Raw genomic sequence first — 18,041 nt, 5'->3', positions numbered from 1 at the left:
CAGCTTTCAAAAGTGAACCAGAGTGGGATTTATACTGGAAAAGGTAGATGTGTTCAATGAAGTTCTCAAAAACATTTGATAAGACCACCACATATTATAAAGAAAGATGATTCTTGAGTCTAAATAGCTAACACAAACTAAATAAGTAAATCTGATTCGTTTACAGGGCTGGCATGGTGGTTTTTCCTTGATTCCATATTTCACTCTTAATTAAATATAGGGCCAAAACTCTTAACAACTGTTAATCACATGAATTACTCAATGCCAGTATTTCAAATTAAATAAAAAAGCCTATGATTGTATCAAAATGGAAGCCAAGCACTAAAATCTAAATATCTAAAAATCTACTCTAGAAATTATTCCACCAATACCTTCTTACTTCAGATCTACTGATTTTATTTTCCACTTACAACTTCCACTTTTTCAGAGGAACAGCAGATTCTGAAGGTAAGACAAGTTTAGTAAGTTCTACAAGTATGGAAGTTCAATTATATATGTGCACAGAAATTTTTAGCCATCTCCGTATTTATTTTCAAATCAAAAGGCACAAATTAAAGCAAACTAGACAAAACCTACAATTCTGTGTTTATTTCACCAATAATAAATACAAACAACTAAGGAAGAAATATTTTTCATTTTTTTTTCCTGAAGAAAATATATTTTTTCTAAGCTACACAAAACATACATGGCAACATAGTTGTTGTACATGGCAATATATTTTTCACATTTCTAATGCCAAAGCCAGACATTATTTACTTTGAATTTTAAATTAACTTTGTTAAAAATTTTCTAAACACTAGCAACATTAAAAAATTGTTACAATTCTCATAAGATGGAGAAAAGCAGGCTGAATTATCTCAGCATCTCTGAATAAAGTAGCAACAACAAAAAGTTCGAAGGAGACTGACAGCACTGAATGACAGTGCTGTGAAGTCACAGAAAGGATGCTGAAATACCATACTAGATAGATACAATAAACAGGTAAAGACTGGAGGGATGGAGCTGCATAACTGTTCCCAACAGCTGTAGGATTTTACACTCAGAATCGTGGTATTGCAGATACTGTGCAAAAACTGAGCCACAAACCCCAGCAAGTCAATGTCTCCATTAGCAAGCAGTACAGTGCACCAGGAGTAGATCTACGAAGAGAAATGCCTCTGAAGCCAACAGGGAAACTGAACCTGTTCCAGCGATTTTACTTCAGACTAGCTACTGTTTGTTCTTATGGGCTGAATGTCCACGAATGGTTAGAGCATTCTGGGAGGACATCTTCTGAAAGAAATCTAGTTTGTGTGCTCTGATACTGCTCTCTGATGTGAACAAAAATGCAGTAAATACGCACAATCAAACAAATTGCTTCTAAAACATACCTCAACCCAAAGCAAAATGCTGAAGCTGACTTATTGCATGTGCCCTTAATCCATTTTAACTGTGAAGTAAAATGCTTTAATGAAAAACCTGTATCAACCTTGACTGTAGTAATGTTGACTTAAGAGCCCTAAGTTCCACTTTGGGCAATGATAAATTGTATTTGTGAAGTATGACAGATAACATACAAAGAAACACACTCATAAGCCTCCCAGCAATGTGGGACTCTTATCCTTGCTGATCCTTTTACTGTCATGATAGAAATGCTTACTCCTAATAATGAGAATATGGAAAGCAAATGAAAAAGTACACTAGTATGGTCAGAGTTAATGTTCCCTGGATCAGCTGGATTCCTGTTTCCAGATCAGTGCTAGCAATGCTGATGTGAACATCTGGGAGAGGACTTCCCTTCATGTCTCACTGGTAACGAATGATGCGCATGCACTATTATGGTTCCTACAATTTTCAGTGGTACACACAAATAAGAAAACAAACATTCTGACTAAACAATTTTAATCCAGGAAAGGAAAGAAGAACTGGAAATAGAGGAATTTGGCACACAAGGAACTACCTAAGCACTGAAGAAGAGATGCCTAGGAATGCAGCAGTACAAGCAAATTTCTTAAAGAAATAAACCTGTCCTGACACAGAGGAAGACAGAAGTAAAATCTATCACTTTGAAAGGCATTAGAGAATTCCTGGACACATCATAGTAAAAATAAACCAAACTAATTCCTCTATAAAAAGTGCATGGAGTGAGATATATTCTGTGTTTCTTCATAATGGATTGCTAAAAATAAAATAGCCTGTGTAACAAAACCCAAGAAACAACTCAGGCTTTTAAGAGAAAGCTAAGTACTGCAGAAGTACAGATCCAGGTAATGGTAGCTGATGGGTTCATGGTAAAATATTAACTTTTTTTCAGAATACAAAAAAAATTAAACCTTAAAATGAAAGAGAAAGAACAAAATACAGAGAAAACTATGACTTCATAATGGATGAGATACTGTGTTTCATGCGAAAAAAATTTCTTAAGAATGAGAAGAGAGATACTTGAGCAATAAAACTAATGAAGAGCTTGTAAAAATAATCAGCAATAAAATACAACAGGGAAATACTTTGGAAATATCAGATCTACAGATCATGAGCTCCAAGTGACCATGCTCATCATGTAGATAAAGATATTAAGAAGCTGTCTAATTAATGGAGCAGATGAATTTCAAATTACGTTGGAAGAGAGATTAAAAACACTGGGAATCTGCCAGGAAAAAAAAAATTATATGAGCTTCCAAAAAGCCTTCAAAAAAGTAAATACAACTTCAGCTCTTTGTAAATCAATGATACTAAGGAGAGAACAAGAAAAAAACCTCTTTTATAAAGATATAGAAAAAAACCAATCATAGTATGGGTCTGTGAAGCACTGCTGATAGCAACAACCCTGACTTTTTGAGACTGTGACAGACTTAGTCACTAGCACAAGTAGGGTAGCTTCTATATGAAATATTCAAACTCTCAAAGGCAAAATTACCACAAAAGCTGTTTAATACAAAAACGGTGCCCCACAAGTGGTATCCTGAATAAGAGATAATGTATTGCACTGAAAATAAGTTTCTGGCAAGTTTAAACTTAGCCAGATATTATTTTGAGCTTAAATGCAAAAATGATATGCTAAAATATGTATTAAAATAAAGGAAAGCAGAATACTAAGCAACCCAGAGAGATCTAAAGAATGATGAGAGGCTAGTTGGGTGAGGCACAGGAATTCTATCTAGAAAGACACAAGTCATTGAATAAAAGAGGGAAGGGGAAGGGAAGGGTAGGGGAAGGGTAGGGGAAGGGAAGGGGAAGGGAAGGGGAAGGGAAGGGGAAGGGAAGGGGAAGGGAAGGGGAAGGGAAAGGGAAGGGAAAGGGAAGGGGAAGGGAAGGGGAAGGGAAGGGGAAGGGAAGGGAAGGGAAGGGAAGGGAAGGGGAAGGATAAAAGCCGATGAGTGTGAGAGAAGATGCTCATTAAAATCTTCCTTTAATATCAATGGGCAGGAGAGACATTTTAGCACGCTATATGGATTAAGTAGTAATTAACAGCTAGACATTAAGATTCAATATATAAATAAGATGATGTAATGCACTGTGGAATAAAGTCCAAGGGGACACACCATAAAGGTGTATTGGAACACTTCAGATTTCTAATCAGTTATTTCCTGTACTCGAAAGTGTTAAACTTGCGAAAAAAGTGTCATTATCTGTGATGATGTATAAATGGCTAAATCTCTGACATTTAAAAAGTATTTATGAAATAAGACTATGATCTACATGTGCTCTTAATTCAAGGAATTTCACTTTGCCTGTCCTTATCTGAAACTGTAATAATACAAGCTGCAGTACCAGATACATCCCCTTCAAAGCTGTCAGTTCTTTGTGGTCCACTGGCATCAGCTCCAAGAAAGCATTTTTCATTTTATGACTCTGCCTTCTTCCCAAGAGTATGCAACCTTCCAGAAGGGAAGAGCAAATCATATTCCAACTTTTGCCTAACCTTTGTCAGTGATGACACAAGGTAAAAAGGAAACCTTGTCTTCCACAAAGTCTTTCCCTCTATTGTTTTGCTTCCACTAGAGTCTTGGGCTTGAGCTAGTCTATTATTTAAATCATCAGTCACCAAAGGAAATATTGCTGTTTGCATCTGAACTTCTAGCAAGAGGGACTCTAGAGAATCTTGCAGAGGTTCCTCCTCAAACAAAAAAACCCCAACCCAACCAAACAAAAAACCAACCAACTAACAAAAAAAACCCCACAACCAAAAATCAAACAACAGGATGCTGCATGCCTTGTTTTACTTCTGCCATAAAGTGTACTCCACTGCCTTTCACTCAAGAACCTTCTGTGGTCCTTTCCAGGGGAGAACGAGTGAATGGCTGGTGTTCCCAGCGCTCCTGTTCCCAAACGTCTTCAGAAGAATCTAAGACTGTGTACTGGGAAGAAAGTTCAGACAAACAAATACTGTAAAGCCTGGAAAAAGTACTAGGGGTCACTTCATGGGACAAAGGTTTAAATAGAATAATGACGTTTTACTTGATTATTTTTGTCTAAATTTAAATTGGAACAGAAAAATTGGTAACTGAACAGAATGGCTCAAAACAACTCAGCTAGCAGTAAGGTGTATTCATTTTGTTAGAAAAGAAGAAAGTGTTTATGTGGATGAGACTGAGATCTTAACTGTGAAATCAGTTTTGTTGTTTGCTGCTTTATGAGATAAGGAGAGATGGGAACCTGAAAGTAGGCACAGACTCTACTGAGAAGAGCAAAAACATTGACCTCAGAACACAGAAAAAGGGAACTATGAAACAAGAACAAATCAGGGGTAAAGTTATGTCCCACTGCATTGCTGCCAGCAGGAAATGAATTTATAACTTCTTATGCTTCAAACAACTCAGGAAAGAATGGAAGATTTTAAATAGGGAAGAGAAAATAGTGCTAGAGAGACTGGGAAACTAAGCAGGTCTTTAACATTTTGCAACAAAATTCAGGGCAGAAATTTTTATGCTGGTATCCAGCTGCCGCTAGAAGCCAAATGGTCTTGTATATAGACCAGGAATAATACACCCTGAGAAAAATGGCATCACAGTCTTAAAGACATTCCTCCATACCAAACAGGACATATTAGATTTTTCAACCTTTTTGCGAGAGAGTGTTTTCAGGAATGAAAGCTGTACATTTCCAAGTGACTCTGATAACTGTTAAAGAACCCAAGCCTTTCCCAACTCAAGTAGTATGATGTTCTAGGATATAAGACATTAAAATCCTTGAAGAATTTGTGTAATTACAGGTATTGCACTCTAAAATCATAACAGGTACCTGTTTGACTTAAAGTAACACCACAACAGATTTCTCCATTTCTAGAGACAAATTTAGTAAATTTTCTATCAAACTGGCACAAGATTTTCTCATTAATATCCAGTAATAATGATAGTGTCTTCTTTCAATGCAAGTATAATTCTTATTATGTTAAGATAATCAATTCCAGGGACTTACTGTGGGTTAGTTATCCTCAAAAATAAGAAGCCTTGACAGATTCAGAAGTCTGGGTAATCCCTGAAAGACCTCAGGCTATTTCTAAGGTTTGCTTTATCTTTCTTTACTTTTTTTTTTTTTTTTAACCCCCTTTTCTCTTTTTCAGGGGTACATTTTTTTTGAGTAAAATTTGCATGGAGCATTGCCTTGTTCTGCATAACTGCACCTCACAGAACACTGAGTTAATACTGTGTCTCTAATACATTTTCCCATTAAGTAGACTAAGAAATCTGCTACTTAATCCTCAAAATAATAAGTAAAAACAACTTAGGAACTATAATGAAATTTTTATACCACTTTATCAGTGACACTAAAACTATTCTGTCTGGGAAGCGTGAGTCTTTTCTTCTTTTGTTCAAAAGAAAGGCTGAATTATACCAGAAGGCCTTGTGGCCACCTCTTTTTTGGCACAGGGAGGGTGTCCATACCTCATGGCTTCTTTGACAAAGTCTTAGAACCCATATGGTATGAAGATATGTGGATAACAATTCAGAAATAGGCACATATTTAAGATGCTTGCCTTTCAACAAAGATATCTTTCCAGTTATTCTCCTCTTCTTGGCACTGAAAATCCTATCTTCCATTATGATAGTCAATGCTATTAGCAAAAACCAAAGTAAAAACTATTGGCACAGTTTCAAAGATGTTTAAAAGCTTTTGTTTTAACAATCCAGTTGCCATTATTTGTTCATTGGAAGTTCAGTGTCCTCCTGCTCTTTCTTCAACATACTTCTCCCCTAGAAACTCCTCTTTGTTCCCCTTTGCTTTTTAAAACACATTAGTCTATGTAAAACCACACTGTACAAGCAAAGAAGGAAACAAGTATGAAGAAAGTGCCATACAAAGTAACAATTATCTGGAAAATGATGAACCAGAGCAAGTCCATGATACTTGAATATTCCAGTTCAAAACACTTCAGGTGTCAACAGTACAAGTCAAAATGCCAGTATATTCAATAAGTCAACAGTGTAGAAAAGCCTCTCTTTTTTTTTTTTAGAATCCATGAGCAATAACTATGACACTGTGTGAAACATACATTAAAAAGAGCCTTGTTTTTTTTTCTTTCCTGTTAATAAACAAGTCATTCCACCCAGAGCGCCAGCTGTATCCAGTTAGTTATTACTTGATTAGTTCACATGAAAGTGGAGAAGAAAAACATTCACAGGAATCTTGATGAACAACACTATGGGATGATTCCTACCATGTTGCTCTGAGATTGTGTGGCCCCGTACATAGTAATGCCATTTGATGGTCCTGCTAATTGCGGTGTATCTGGTTGTACAAAGCCTCTTCTGTCAATTAAGCTATGGAATAATCAAAATAAAGAAAAAGTGTTAGAGATATTTCTGATCAGTATATACCTCCTCTTGATAAAAAGAAAGTGAAAAATTTTCTATCATATAAGTGACCTTAATACCTTGCCCATATCTTCAACTGTCCGCTTTTATTCAACTGAAGTACAAGACTTCATTTCTACTCATCACCAAGATAACAGTTTCCTTGTATTACTATCTGCCATATAGTCATACGTACTGCTACTTTTCTGGATTTTTATCATGGACAAAAGATTTTGAAGCTTATCAGGAGATACCATAGAACCGAAGAATTTCAAGCCACAGGTGTGAAAACAAGTTACAAAACTCACTAATGCACTTTGAATCAGTATCTATTTTGAAGGTACTTTTGATATCACTTTCCACACCTTTAAATAAAAGCTACTTAATCACAAAATTTAGAAAGGAGGAAGAATTTTTGTTGAGACAACTCACTTGCCAAGTGCTTCATGTCAGCTGCTTTATAGCTAAACACTGTTTATAGTGCTCCACTATTCTTACCAGTGATGCACTCATAAAATTTCTTATTTCCATCTATGAAAATGTTTTGTGGAGAAATTAATAAAAATAGGTAAAAATCTACATAGCATTAAAAAAAAAAAACCCCAAACCTAGAATAATCTGACCTAACTGAAGATTTTTCTAAAATTCCACATAAAATTTTATTCTCAAATTGAGAACTATAAACCTCACGCAGGTTCTGCTAGCTAATACTCATAAAAATCTGAATGTACAGACCGAATTCATGTATTCTACAGATCTATTAGCTCATGTGACTTCCATACAAAAACCCCAAAATCTTTCCAACTGTTTATGCTTCAGTCAATTCAAAGTTGGTTTTGGTTTGTTTGTTTGTTTGTTTTAATTATATGTAGCTTTCAATTATAATTCCATATATTTTTAATCATAGGCCAAAACATGGTGGGGTTTTTTTTGTTTGTTTTGTTTTGTTTTGTTTTCTTTTGCTGTGACCTGAACAATGTTACTTCCCATCTGGAAAACTACAAATTTTACCACATGATATCAAATTTTAACCGGAGGTTTTACAGTTCCAGTTACTAAGGCACAATGACAGGAATGCCTTAAAACAGCTAAGAGCTTAAGTCAGCATAGAACTGGTTTTATTTGCTGAATTATGGGACCTCTAAATTCACTAAGGGTCAAGATGGCTTAAATTTTAAAAGATAAGAACAGGGTGCATAGAAAAATCTAAGGTGTTTATCCTGTCAAAAGCCAATGAGGTTTCTACCACTTGGAGACCAGTTTAAGCTTTCCTTATGAAGGTCTGCAGAACAGGTTTTTATGTACATTCAAAACACTTAGAAATCTACCTGAGGTTACAATCTGCCATGTGGAAAGCACTCCTACAAATACCAGATGCTTTAAAAAGTTATATAATTTATTTTATCAGAACACTAGTTAAATCTATGCCAACAGCTATGGATCAACTGAAGATTTGAAAATTACTGCTGAGGACATGTATAATGCATTCTGAATTTGCTAGTATAGGTTTAAAAATGAGAAACATGATCTTTAACAGAAGTGAGAAACGTTTCAATTACTTACAGATACTCTCTTAATCTACATTCCATTCTCAAAGACATTTGAACATTTTGAATTTTAAACTGTAATTGCTGCTAAGTCACTTTACCAGAATTTAAGGAAAATAAATAATATTTAGTAATTTGGGACACAGCTGAGATTAAAAGTCAAAAAACCCAAGGTTATAATTTACATTTCACAGTCAGCAAATTTTTACTGTTGGTCACAAAATATCTCCCTGCAGAAACTCTACATATACTTCAGCATCTAAATAAGTTATGTTACTACATGGAATTTAGGAAAAAAATGTAGAAATTCTGTTAAAACACAGGAGCCAATGCCAGTCCAGTTTAATTGTGTGCTGTTACTTGTATCAGCCCAAGATACTATTTCAAATACAGAGAAACATATAGTTTTAATAAAGACTTCCATTGGGATTAAAACAAAAGAATCTGAAGCATGGCATTGAGTTTTTATGTCACATACTTTTATGAAAAGCAAAATGGCAGAATTGGAGAGTGTGACTCATGTCACAGTTGTTAGATATGTAAGAGTTCAATAAACTTTTAAATTGCCCATCATGCAACAGCTAACTACTAGAAGTCTCTTACTGCTAGAAGTTACTAACTACAGTGGGAAAAATTCAAACAACAGATAAACAAGTTTATTCTCAGATCAGATGTCAACCTCAAATACATTTTACAGGATCTGATCACTAACTTAGTTTAACCATAATTTACCAATTTACCTCTTTACTACTGAACAAAAACTTAATTAACACTTCTAATGGTCAGTAAAACAAAACATTACTTTTGTTGAGTAAACTCAAGCAATCAGAAAGAATTTTTTCGTCAACAATTATGTGGCTTCATTTATACTAACAATACCTTTGATACTCTTACCTTGGAGAGAGGGGTCCACAGAGTGCAGCACAGCAATTAGTAAAGATGTTGCCATAACTGTATGGATTATAGTTTTCTTTACCTCTTTTATTTGACCACGATCCTTTAATCTGAAGAGATATGAACAAGATGCATCACATATAATACAATACAGAAAATGGCTGAGACAAATTAAGAGTTACCAAAGCAGCAACATGGTACTTATATCAGAGGAAGACCAAAAAAACCCCACGATCTCCACTTTCCAAACGGCTTAGAGCTCTGGGCTGGACCCTAAAATCGTACAAGCAAGCACATGCTTTATCTCCATAGATTTAGACAACCTAAAATCTCAAAGGATCAGTATACTCACAGTAGGAATTTCAGCATCTAAACATAACGGTCTAAGCTTAATCTTACAAATGTTATGGTATGTTCCACAGAAGAGGTTCAATTGCAACATACCATTAAAGCCAGCAATAGAGCACTTCTCTTCCATACACTTGGGTAAGTTCTCAAGCTGTGCAATGACACACGACATCTTCCCTAAAGTTCACAAATGGCTCTAAAATATTATGAAGCAACTACAATCTAGTGCATATTATATTTTCTTTTAGCTAGCCTTGCTTTTCTGTTTGTGAGACACTTGAAAGACTGAGTAAAATGTCTTACTGTATTTAACTGAAAGCATATGCTTTAAATGAAATTACTGAACAATTACTTGAAATTCAGACATGTTACACTGCTGCAGTTCCTTGCTATCTGACTTTCAACAATCCGAGAGACATTTATTTGAGGGAAAGGAGGATAGTGGAAGCACTCTAGGTCTGTCTAGAGAAACAGTGTTGGCCTAAACCTAGTAACTGAGGAGTACCAGAGTATCTCATCTGTCCTACTAATGAGATAGGTTTCTTCAGTCAGGCTACTTGCTCAGATGCTGAGACACAATTCATTCTGAGCCTACTTGATAAGTTTCTTCTGGTTGATTGGTATTTATTGTAAAATTTGTAACTTTAACTGGGACCTTAAACAATAGCAAAACATGTGTTTGACAGTCCCAAAGATGCTACTTTTATATTTTCTAGATACCTATGAAAAAAGGTACAACAAAAAATTACAAAATAATTTTAAGCTTGCAGTAATTAGTTAGATTACTAGTTAATTTTCAACAAGTTTTCTATACCATTAGCTACCTAGCTATTTTTATCTCCTCCTTTCATTCATTCTATATTTCTCATTTTAGTTAGGGGAGGATACATGAAGCCTCCACACACAGTTAAACATAATTTCACCCTAAAACAATGGAAACTTATGTGCAAAATAGGACAACTATAGAAATGAGAAAGTTGACCTTTAAATTAATGATATACACCTTGCTAGAGGTTTTAGACCTCAATGTGGCAAATAAATTTCAAAGGAAAAATAAAATAAAGGATGAAATTTTTGTTCTCAGAATTCAATGTATTTTGTAAATTTTACAGTAAGCAATTTTTGAGTCAAATAATATTTAGGACTGCTAGTGAAAAAGAGATATTTGAAATTATTTAGTGGTTTCCTGCTGTATAAAATATACTTGTTTCTTTGTCTCCTCTCTCCTGTATTTTCCTACTTCAAGATATGGGTCCTGTGGGTATATATCATAATGGACACACTATGTAACCAGCACATCTTCAAGCCACAGTAAATACAGTCCAGAAGATTTCTTCTGCTATTTTGAACCAAGCATGACCAGGTTACTTCCTTCTTTCCTACAGAGGCATTCACAAAATTATGCAGGCAGGTGTGACGTCTCTAAGAATAACAGAAAAAACCCTTCTCATTGCTATTTAGAAACACATATGTAGAAATATACTATGAACTTACATCTTCATTTGTTGTTTGATTGGAGCTGATCAAATATGTATGAAAACCTGAGAGGCCAACAATGGACCATACTGAGAAAAAACACACCACAGCCTCCAGCACAGTAATTGAAAGTTAAGGAAATATATGCAAATGGCAAAAAAAAAAAAAAAGAAACCACACCAAAAAAAAAGTAATAGTTTAACAAGTAACAAGTAGTTACAATCACAAAATTCAGGGTAGGCAACTTACAGTCCACAAGTGTCTTGAAATCTTTGGGGTACTTCAAAGGGGTCAGCAAAAATTAAACCCAGAAAACCAAGGCTATTGTCAGTAGACTTTAGTGTACAGGCTACTGAATAGCATCTACACCAGCAAATGTTTAAGGGTCTGCAGACTGAAAAAGGCTAGAGACTACTGATGAGTGGTTCTGATCTGAATTGCTGAAATTCAGATTTTCATGTTCACCCTGTAAAAATCACTACACTTGTATTAAGAAGGTAAATTAATAAGTAACACTAAGTAACAGTTCTGATGTGGTGAGGGGAACACAAGAAAAGTAACCCAAGGCTAGCCAAATAGCAAAGACCGAACAGATACGTTTGTACAAACATTTAGTGCACAGTGGGAGTCTTGAGCCATGACTAAGGGTTCTAGATCTGTGTTCATATGTATAGCAACAACAATTAAGTAAACTGCATTTCAGTTGTATCTTCTAACTACTGGACTCGCCTGCCTTTCTTCTGTTACTGAAGTTAAGGTGCTGATAGGGATCCTAACACTAGCATCAAAATCCACTTCTCTCTCAAGTCCCTCTAACAACCAGGTATATTCTACATTACAACTGTGGGGGTGCCTGAATAGCCCACCCTTGGCAAATGGCCTGGAAAACAACTCCTGTTAAGCCTGCGAGTGTAAATAGTTGAGCTGGGGTTCAGTACTCAAAACTCTGCAGCATTTGCCCAAAACTTACCATGCCAAGGGGAAGACTATCAACTCCCAACTCACTGTGCTGCTATTAAGCAGTAGCTGAGGAATTACAAGAAGTCTTTTTGAAGGAGGCATCAGCCTGAACTGTAAGAAAATCACAAAAAACGGCAAAAGAGGACTTGAAGTGGGAACAGCAGCAGTCAAAACTTGGTTTGGGACAGCCACAAGTCACTCTGCTGGCATCTGCCTAGCTCAGACAGAGCACCCTCCCAGCCAAACGGTGTCAGCAGTCTGCATCCAGGCAGCAGACTGCTAGTATGGGGTGCCAGATATATGGATTTGCACCTGAGGTACATGTAGGTGAGCTCGTGGGGCGCTTTCTCACCTGCCTGTTGTAGGGAGCAGCAGAGGCACACATACAGCAAGAGCACCCACACCTCCAGGAGGGTAGCAAAGATGTGCACACATGCATGTGTGTACCTACCACTAGAACTTTTCAAACTATCCGTGTTTCCAATGCTTATAAACTGTATAACTCAAATGCCATAAAGAATTAACTAGGCTTTAAAAGCGAGATTGGTATCCTAGTAAAGTCAGTCAGCACTCAGTGTTGCATACTTACTACAGTTTGTATCATTCCTTTAACTCTAAACAAGTCATCATCTCATCAATAAGACAATAAAGTTGCTTCTAAACTTTGTATCACCAAGCACAAAGAACAATTTCTATAGAAGGCTTCCTGCTGTAGTTTTTTTATTTATACATATTTCTATTTACACACAATAGCTATGAACTCAAAATACATCTGCTTCAGGAATAGTATTTTCTACACTTCAATAGTAAATTGTTTTTAGGGAACATGAATCAACAGCAGAAAAGGCTCTGGCTCCTAGAAAAATAGATATAATACAACAGTAGGAACAAGACAATGGGAAAAGTATACAATAAAAATAATTTGTATAATAGTCATATGTCAACCTTCAGTGAAGTCAGTTTCCAAGACAACATCAACTCAAAATATTCCAGAGCAAGGACACAGCCTTAAAACATACAAAAACATCCTTATCACTGAACCTACCGCTAGAAGAGAAATATGACAGCTCCTCATCATTATATAGAGACACAGACTGGAAAATGCACGGACAGACATAAGTACTTGTGATAAATAATCCTAATAGTAGTTAACAGTGAAGAGTTTTGTATCGCAAGTCTGCTCTCACCTAATGAATTGGGAAATACCTAAACCGTCTGTATAACTTCCCCTGGAACCTACTTCACTCAAAGTGGTTTAAAAGCCAGAAAAAAAGCCATTTGTATTATGAGCAAATTTGCTCCAAAAGCAACAGGATGACCAAAGTGCATTGCTGAGCAGCATGTCCACTACTCTCTCCCTCTCATCTCCTCCTCAAACTATGTGGAGTCAAACCAAGACAAGGCAGGAACTCTGTCTCAGTTGACTGTGCAATGGCCACAGCTAAAAGCAAGGAGAATGAGGGAGAACGGGTGAGAAGTAGACTGCTGTTAGCAGAGGATTCAGAAAGGTGTAAAAGAAGGAAACAACCCAAAAACATTACGCACAAGACAAACTGGGCTTTGAGAGGGTAGAAATCATAAGGAAGGCTGTAGATGAGCACTGTTGGGTAGAATCTACACACCAAGCCTAAGAGGAAGAATCACCAGGTCAGAAAAAGGGGAATCTTAGAGGGAGAAGGGCTTTCTGCAACCTCATCAGATGACTGAGCACACCACTAACAGGATGTTCCTCACCATGATTACACTCAAGAAGGTCCTGAAAAGTGAGTTGCTCCCCCTCCCCTGGTAATTCCTACTGACAAAAAAGGGAATTCCTTTGAGTTCAAGGCCTCTTTCAGTTACCCGCTGAAAGGACCTTCTTTCCCCAAGGAAGAGACTTCTTTCTGTTCCCCATACCAAGATCTAAAACGATCTCTAGAACAGCAGGGATGGTTTACATTAGATTAACATGACACCATTAATTAAACACAAGTCCACTAATTAAAATCCAAACACAGAAAAGCAATATGTTCTCAACAAAGTAGAACTTAGTAGCATCATATGGCACAACACTCCCTTGGTATCTCACAGAGTGTTCTCTGTGCCTGAATTGACTGGCTTGCTCAAAAGCAGTATTCCCAATACTATTTGGACAATTTAATTTTTTACTGTTAGGAATTGTGTCCAAGCTATTAAATTGTCCAACATTTCACTATAAAACCATGCCATTTCTGCACGATGCACTACTAAGCCTTTCCAAGCAGCACATATCTGAATACAAATTATGAATAAGCAGCCCACTGTTCCTGTACAAAGACCCTCAAATGCATAATCAATTACCTTTTGATTTAAGGACAGTTGAAAGCTATTCTCAGTTTGAAAACAGTTTGAAAGAATCATCTTTTGTAAGAAGTGACTGTAATTGTTTTAATTGGAAGCTATTGTTGTCCCATTTAGGACAGTTTGTTTGTGCTTTGTAAAATTTGTACCAAAAAAAATATGAATGGTGGCTTTGTTTAAAAAGAGAGTTTACAGCTCAGTGACTCAACACACACACACACACACACACACACACACACACACACACAATGCTATCTGTAGAATTTGGAGAATTTGACACCTGGAAAGAGAGGTCTTTCTTTATGCACAACTATGAATGACAGACGAAGAGGTTTTTCTTCGTACTCTTCTGTGGCAAAGAGCAGTGAGGCATATTAGACAAACAACTTCCTCAGCACAAGTATGTGAAATAATTATTTTTATATTATCTTTTTGAGAGGTGCAAACTGTTTATTCAGACAAACCATTCAAAACATATACATAAGGAATGGGAAGCTTACAGTCTGTACAGAAATGTAAGGAAGACCCTCAACAGTAGCTGTGTTAGCTTCCCATTTTTCCATTATGTTAGTGGATTTCAGACAGGAGTCTTTTCCATTCTCATTGAGTACAAAATATACAGAAAGCTCCTATGAAGTGATAAAAAGAACGCTGAGCATTTTAGAACCACAGAACGGTTTGGGTTGGAAGGGACCTTAAAGATCATCTAGTCCAACTCTCCTGCCATGGGCAGGGACACCTTCCACCAGCCCAGGTTGCTCCCAGCCCCGTCCAGCCTGGCCTTGAGCCCTTCCAGGGAGGGGGAAGCCACAGCTTCTCTGGGCAACCTCTTCTAGTATCTCATCACCCTCACTGTAAAAGCTTTCTCTGTTATAGCCAACATAAACTTATCCTCTTTCAGTTTAAAACCGTTGTCCCTTGTCCTGTCACTACAGGCCCTGGTAAAAAGTCTATGTCCTTCTTATGAGCCTCCTTTATACATTGAAAGATCACAATGAGATCGCCTCAGAGTCTTCTCTTCTCCAAGATGAACGACAACAGTAGTCCTTGTATATGCATGTGCATACTTCTATGTAACTTAACAGAAGATGATACTTGAAAATTACAGCTCTAAAACCAGTAAATCAACATAAGAACACTTTCAGGAACTCAACTCTTCAGCAACAGGTTATGGTGTTATTTGTTCCACAATCTACTTTTTCTAACCTGACAAGAATCAGCTGTTTTGGATACTTTCTGTTGTAAAAACAGAATAATTTTTTAGTATTTTTAAATAAAACCACAGCATGGTTATAGTGTAAGATTTATTTATGAATTCCATCACAAATCTATGGAGCATATTTCCATCACACATGGAAACTTCAGACCTTTGTCAAGAGTACTACTCTGCAAAAGATGAAGAAAAACAGCCCAGGCTATAGTCTCTTTCCTACCTCCAACATGTGGTGAGAAATCCTATTGTGCAGGAAGTGATGAAATCATTAACTGAAAAAGTCCCAAATGCACATATCCAACAACAGCAAGAAAACAAGCAAAACTACCACACCTCAGACATTATTTTGCAAAAAGATCTACAATTCATTTCAGTGAAAGGATATCTTGCAGGACTGTCCTTCAGGGCATTGAGAAACCCTGTTTGTTGAGAACCTGTAGAAATAGAACCCAAAATTACCAGCTGAGTATGAAATTGGACTACAGGCTGTTTTCACCATAGTTAACACAATTATGATCAACTGAATAATCACAGAATAGATTTACTAATATGAATCTGCGAATATATTGCTCAGCAGCAACAACATCAGAAAAAACCCTTGGGTAAGTTATCAGGTTTAACATCTACAGGGTATTTTCTCAGTCATACCAAACTGATGCAAGCATACTCTCCCATGAACACAATTCCTGATTATCCCTGTTCTTGTCAGGCCTAATATGGAAACAAAAAATTATAAACTACTTTTTTATTTTGAAAGTAACTTTTTGACTTGGAAAATTTATTCCATAAACCCAGATTCTCAACTCTCCCTCCTCTGTTCTGGAAGTAGCCAGAGTTCTCTAGACTCTAATCTTGCTCCTACTGCACCTGCACAGAAGGTTTTTCTAATAGGTGCTTGTTGCCTCTGGGCAAATGAGAGTATCTACTAGCTGAAAAGAGCTCAAGAGCAGCATAATCCAATGAACTAGGGATGCTGAAGCATCCACGTGGGTTCTACAACCATGAGATATTAATCGAAAAGGGTAATTTGACAATTTATTGATTGCAGAAAGTGAATTAGTTTGTAAAAACTGACTCAATGTTACTTAGTAGGCACGTAGTTTGCATTTTACTGTATAACTCATATGATTTAAATGCATCAGGCTGAAAGTCTTTCCCACAGCAAAAATCTTCCTCTCAGCTAAATTAATCTGAAGATTTGTATGAAAACAGAAGAATCTTGTCTTTAAAATGAGTAAGAAAAATAGATATGTGTGTGTGTATATGTATATATATTTTTTAGACCTGCCTGATCAGTTTTACTGCTTGCCATTGGAAAGGGAAAGTTACTTACCTTCTATTTCTGAGCCTTTTCAGACTCTCATAACTGGTTCTTAGCCTCAAGGCACAAGACTAACGGAACTTCCCCTACCTTCTTACTATTTTTAGGATCCTTAATGACAATGGCAGCAGGTAGGTGTGATCTCTATTCCCTACTGCTGGTCACACTCCTCCAAACAGTTCCCAATACATCAGAAGAGGAAGGTTCCTCACTGCAATAAACAGTTTGAAATACTAATGCCTCAAACAGAGCTGAGTAACTGTGAAGACAGACACTACTACTGAAAATGTGTTGAACTTGGGGAGATGGAAGAAAATCTTGCAAGACAATATCTTTAAAGTATCTTATTTATAAATTAATTTTATTATCTCCAGTAGCATTATGTGCACATATTCTTAGTCCTGGGAAGAGCCAATAAATGTCTCAGAAGGTCACAGAAGACAAAAAGTTAAGTTGTATTTCATATCTTGTCACCACTTAGGCCCACCAAAAAAAAAAAAAAAAAAAAAAAAAAATCACAAAAAATGCCAGCTTGCAAGATGTGTTAAAAAATTATACAAATTTTAAAAATTTGTCTAAAGCAAGAGACATTTTAAAAATCCAAACCAAAATAGGTTTCCTATGTAATCAGCAAGGGCAGAGTCAGAGAAGGAACTTCCCTATTAAGATGAACCAAAAAGGATTTTTTTTTTTAAATATCAATGACTACAAGTTGATATAAACATCCCTCTGTCCGTTCCTAAAAGAGTATCATCAGAAGGCATTTAGTCTAACACAGGATATCTAGCATAAAGTGTTGCTGAAGGTAATCCTGCTAGGATTGTCTTCAGAAAAGATAAGAACAGGATTTGACTAAGTTACCAGGACTTCCTCTAGAACCAATAATTTTGCCAGGACTTGTGGAAATACATATGGATGACTTTGAAACACTGCAGGAAGATCATAGTGCCAGGCCTGAAAACTGGGACTTTATTCAGACACACTAACACAAAGCAGTCTATGCCAAGTGAAAAGGTGCAGATTAAGTAACTGAGAATCCTGCTTACTGGTTAGCATCAGCTGAAGAACTGCAGGGCTGCAAAACAGAACAAAAATGGTTGAGTGGTAACTCTTAGAAAGGTAGATATGAGGACTTCCAGATGCGTGGTAGACACAAAGAAAGTGGAGTGACTGATATGATTAGAAAACCT

At 36.5% G+C, this 18,041-nt stretch overlaps 1 protein-coding gene across 4 annotated transcripts in view; it reads right to left on the bottom strand.

The window, feature by feature from the left end:
- Positions 1-18,041, bottom strand: part of ZDHHC14 (zinc finger DHHC-type palmitoyltransferase 14) — a 107,473-nt gene that overhangs the window by 3,892 nt on the left and 85,540 nt on the right. For all 4 annotated transcript variants that reach the window (XM_033011617.2, XM_033011615.2, XM_033011619.2 and 1 more), the window contains exons 5-8: positions 15,916-15,964; positions 11,057-11,159; positions 9,215-9,324; positions 6,638-6,740 (exon numbers count right to left, since the gene is read on the bottom strand). In XM_033011617.2, coding sequence (XP_032867508.1) covers positions 6,638-6,740; positions 9,215-9,324; positions 11,057-11,159; positions 15,916-15,964 — 365 coding nt within the window. The remainder of the gene's footprint in view (positions 1-6,637; positions 6,741-9,214; positions 9,325-11,056; positions 11,160-15,915; positions 15,965-18,041) is intronic.

Source organism: Tyto alba, unplaced genomic scaffold (genome assembly GCF_018691265.1).
Source record: "Tyto alba isolate M040663 unplaced genomic scaffold, T.alba_DEE_v4.0 Super-Scaffold_22, whole genome shotgun sequence".
NCBI classification, from domain to species: Eukaryota; Metazoa; Chordata; class Aves; order Strigiformes; family Tytonidae; genus Tyto; species Tyto alba.
The sequence above is the reverse complement of the archived record's forward strand: the minus strand, read 5'-3'. Positions and strand labels throughout refer to the sequence as shown.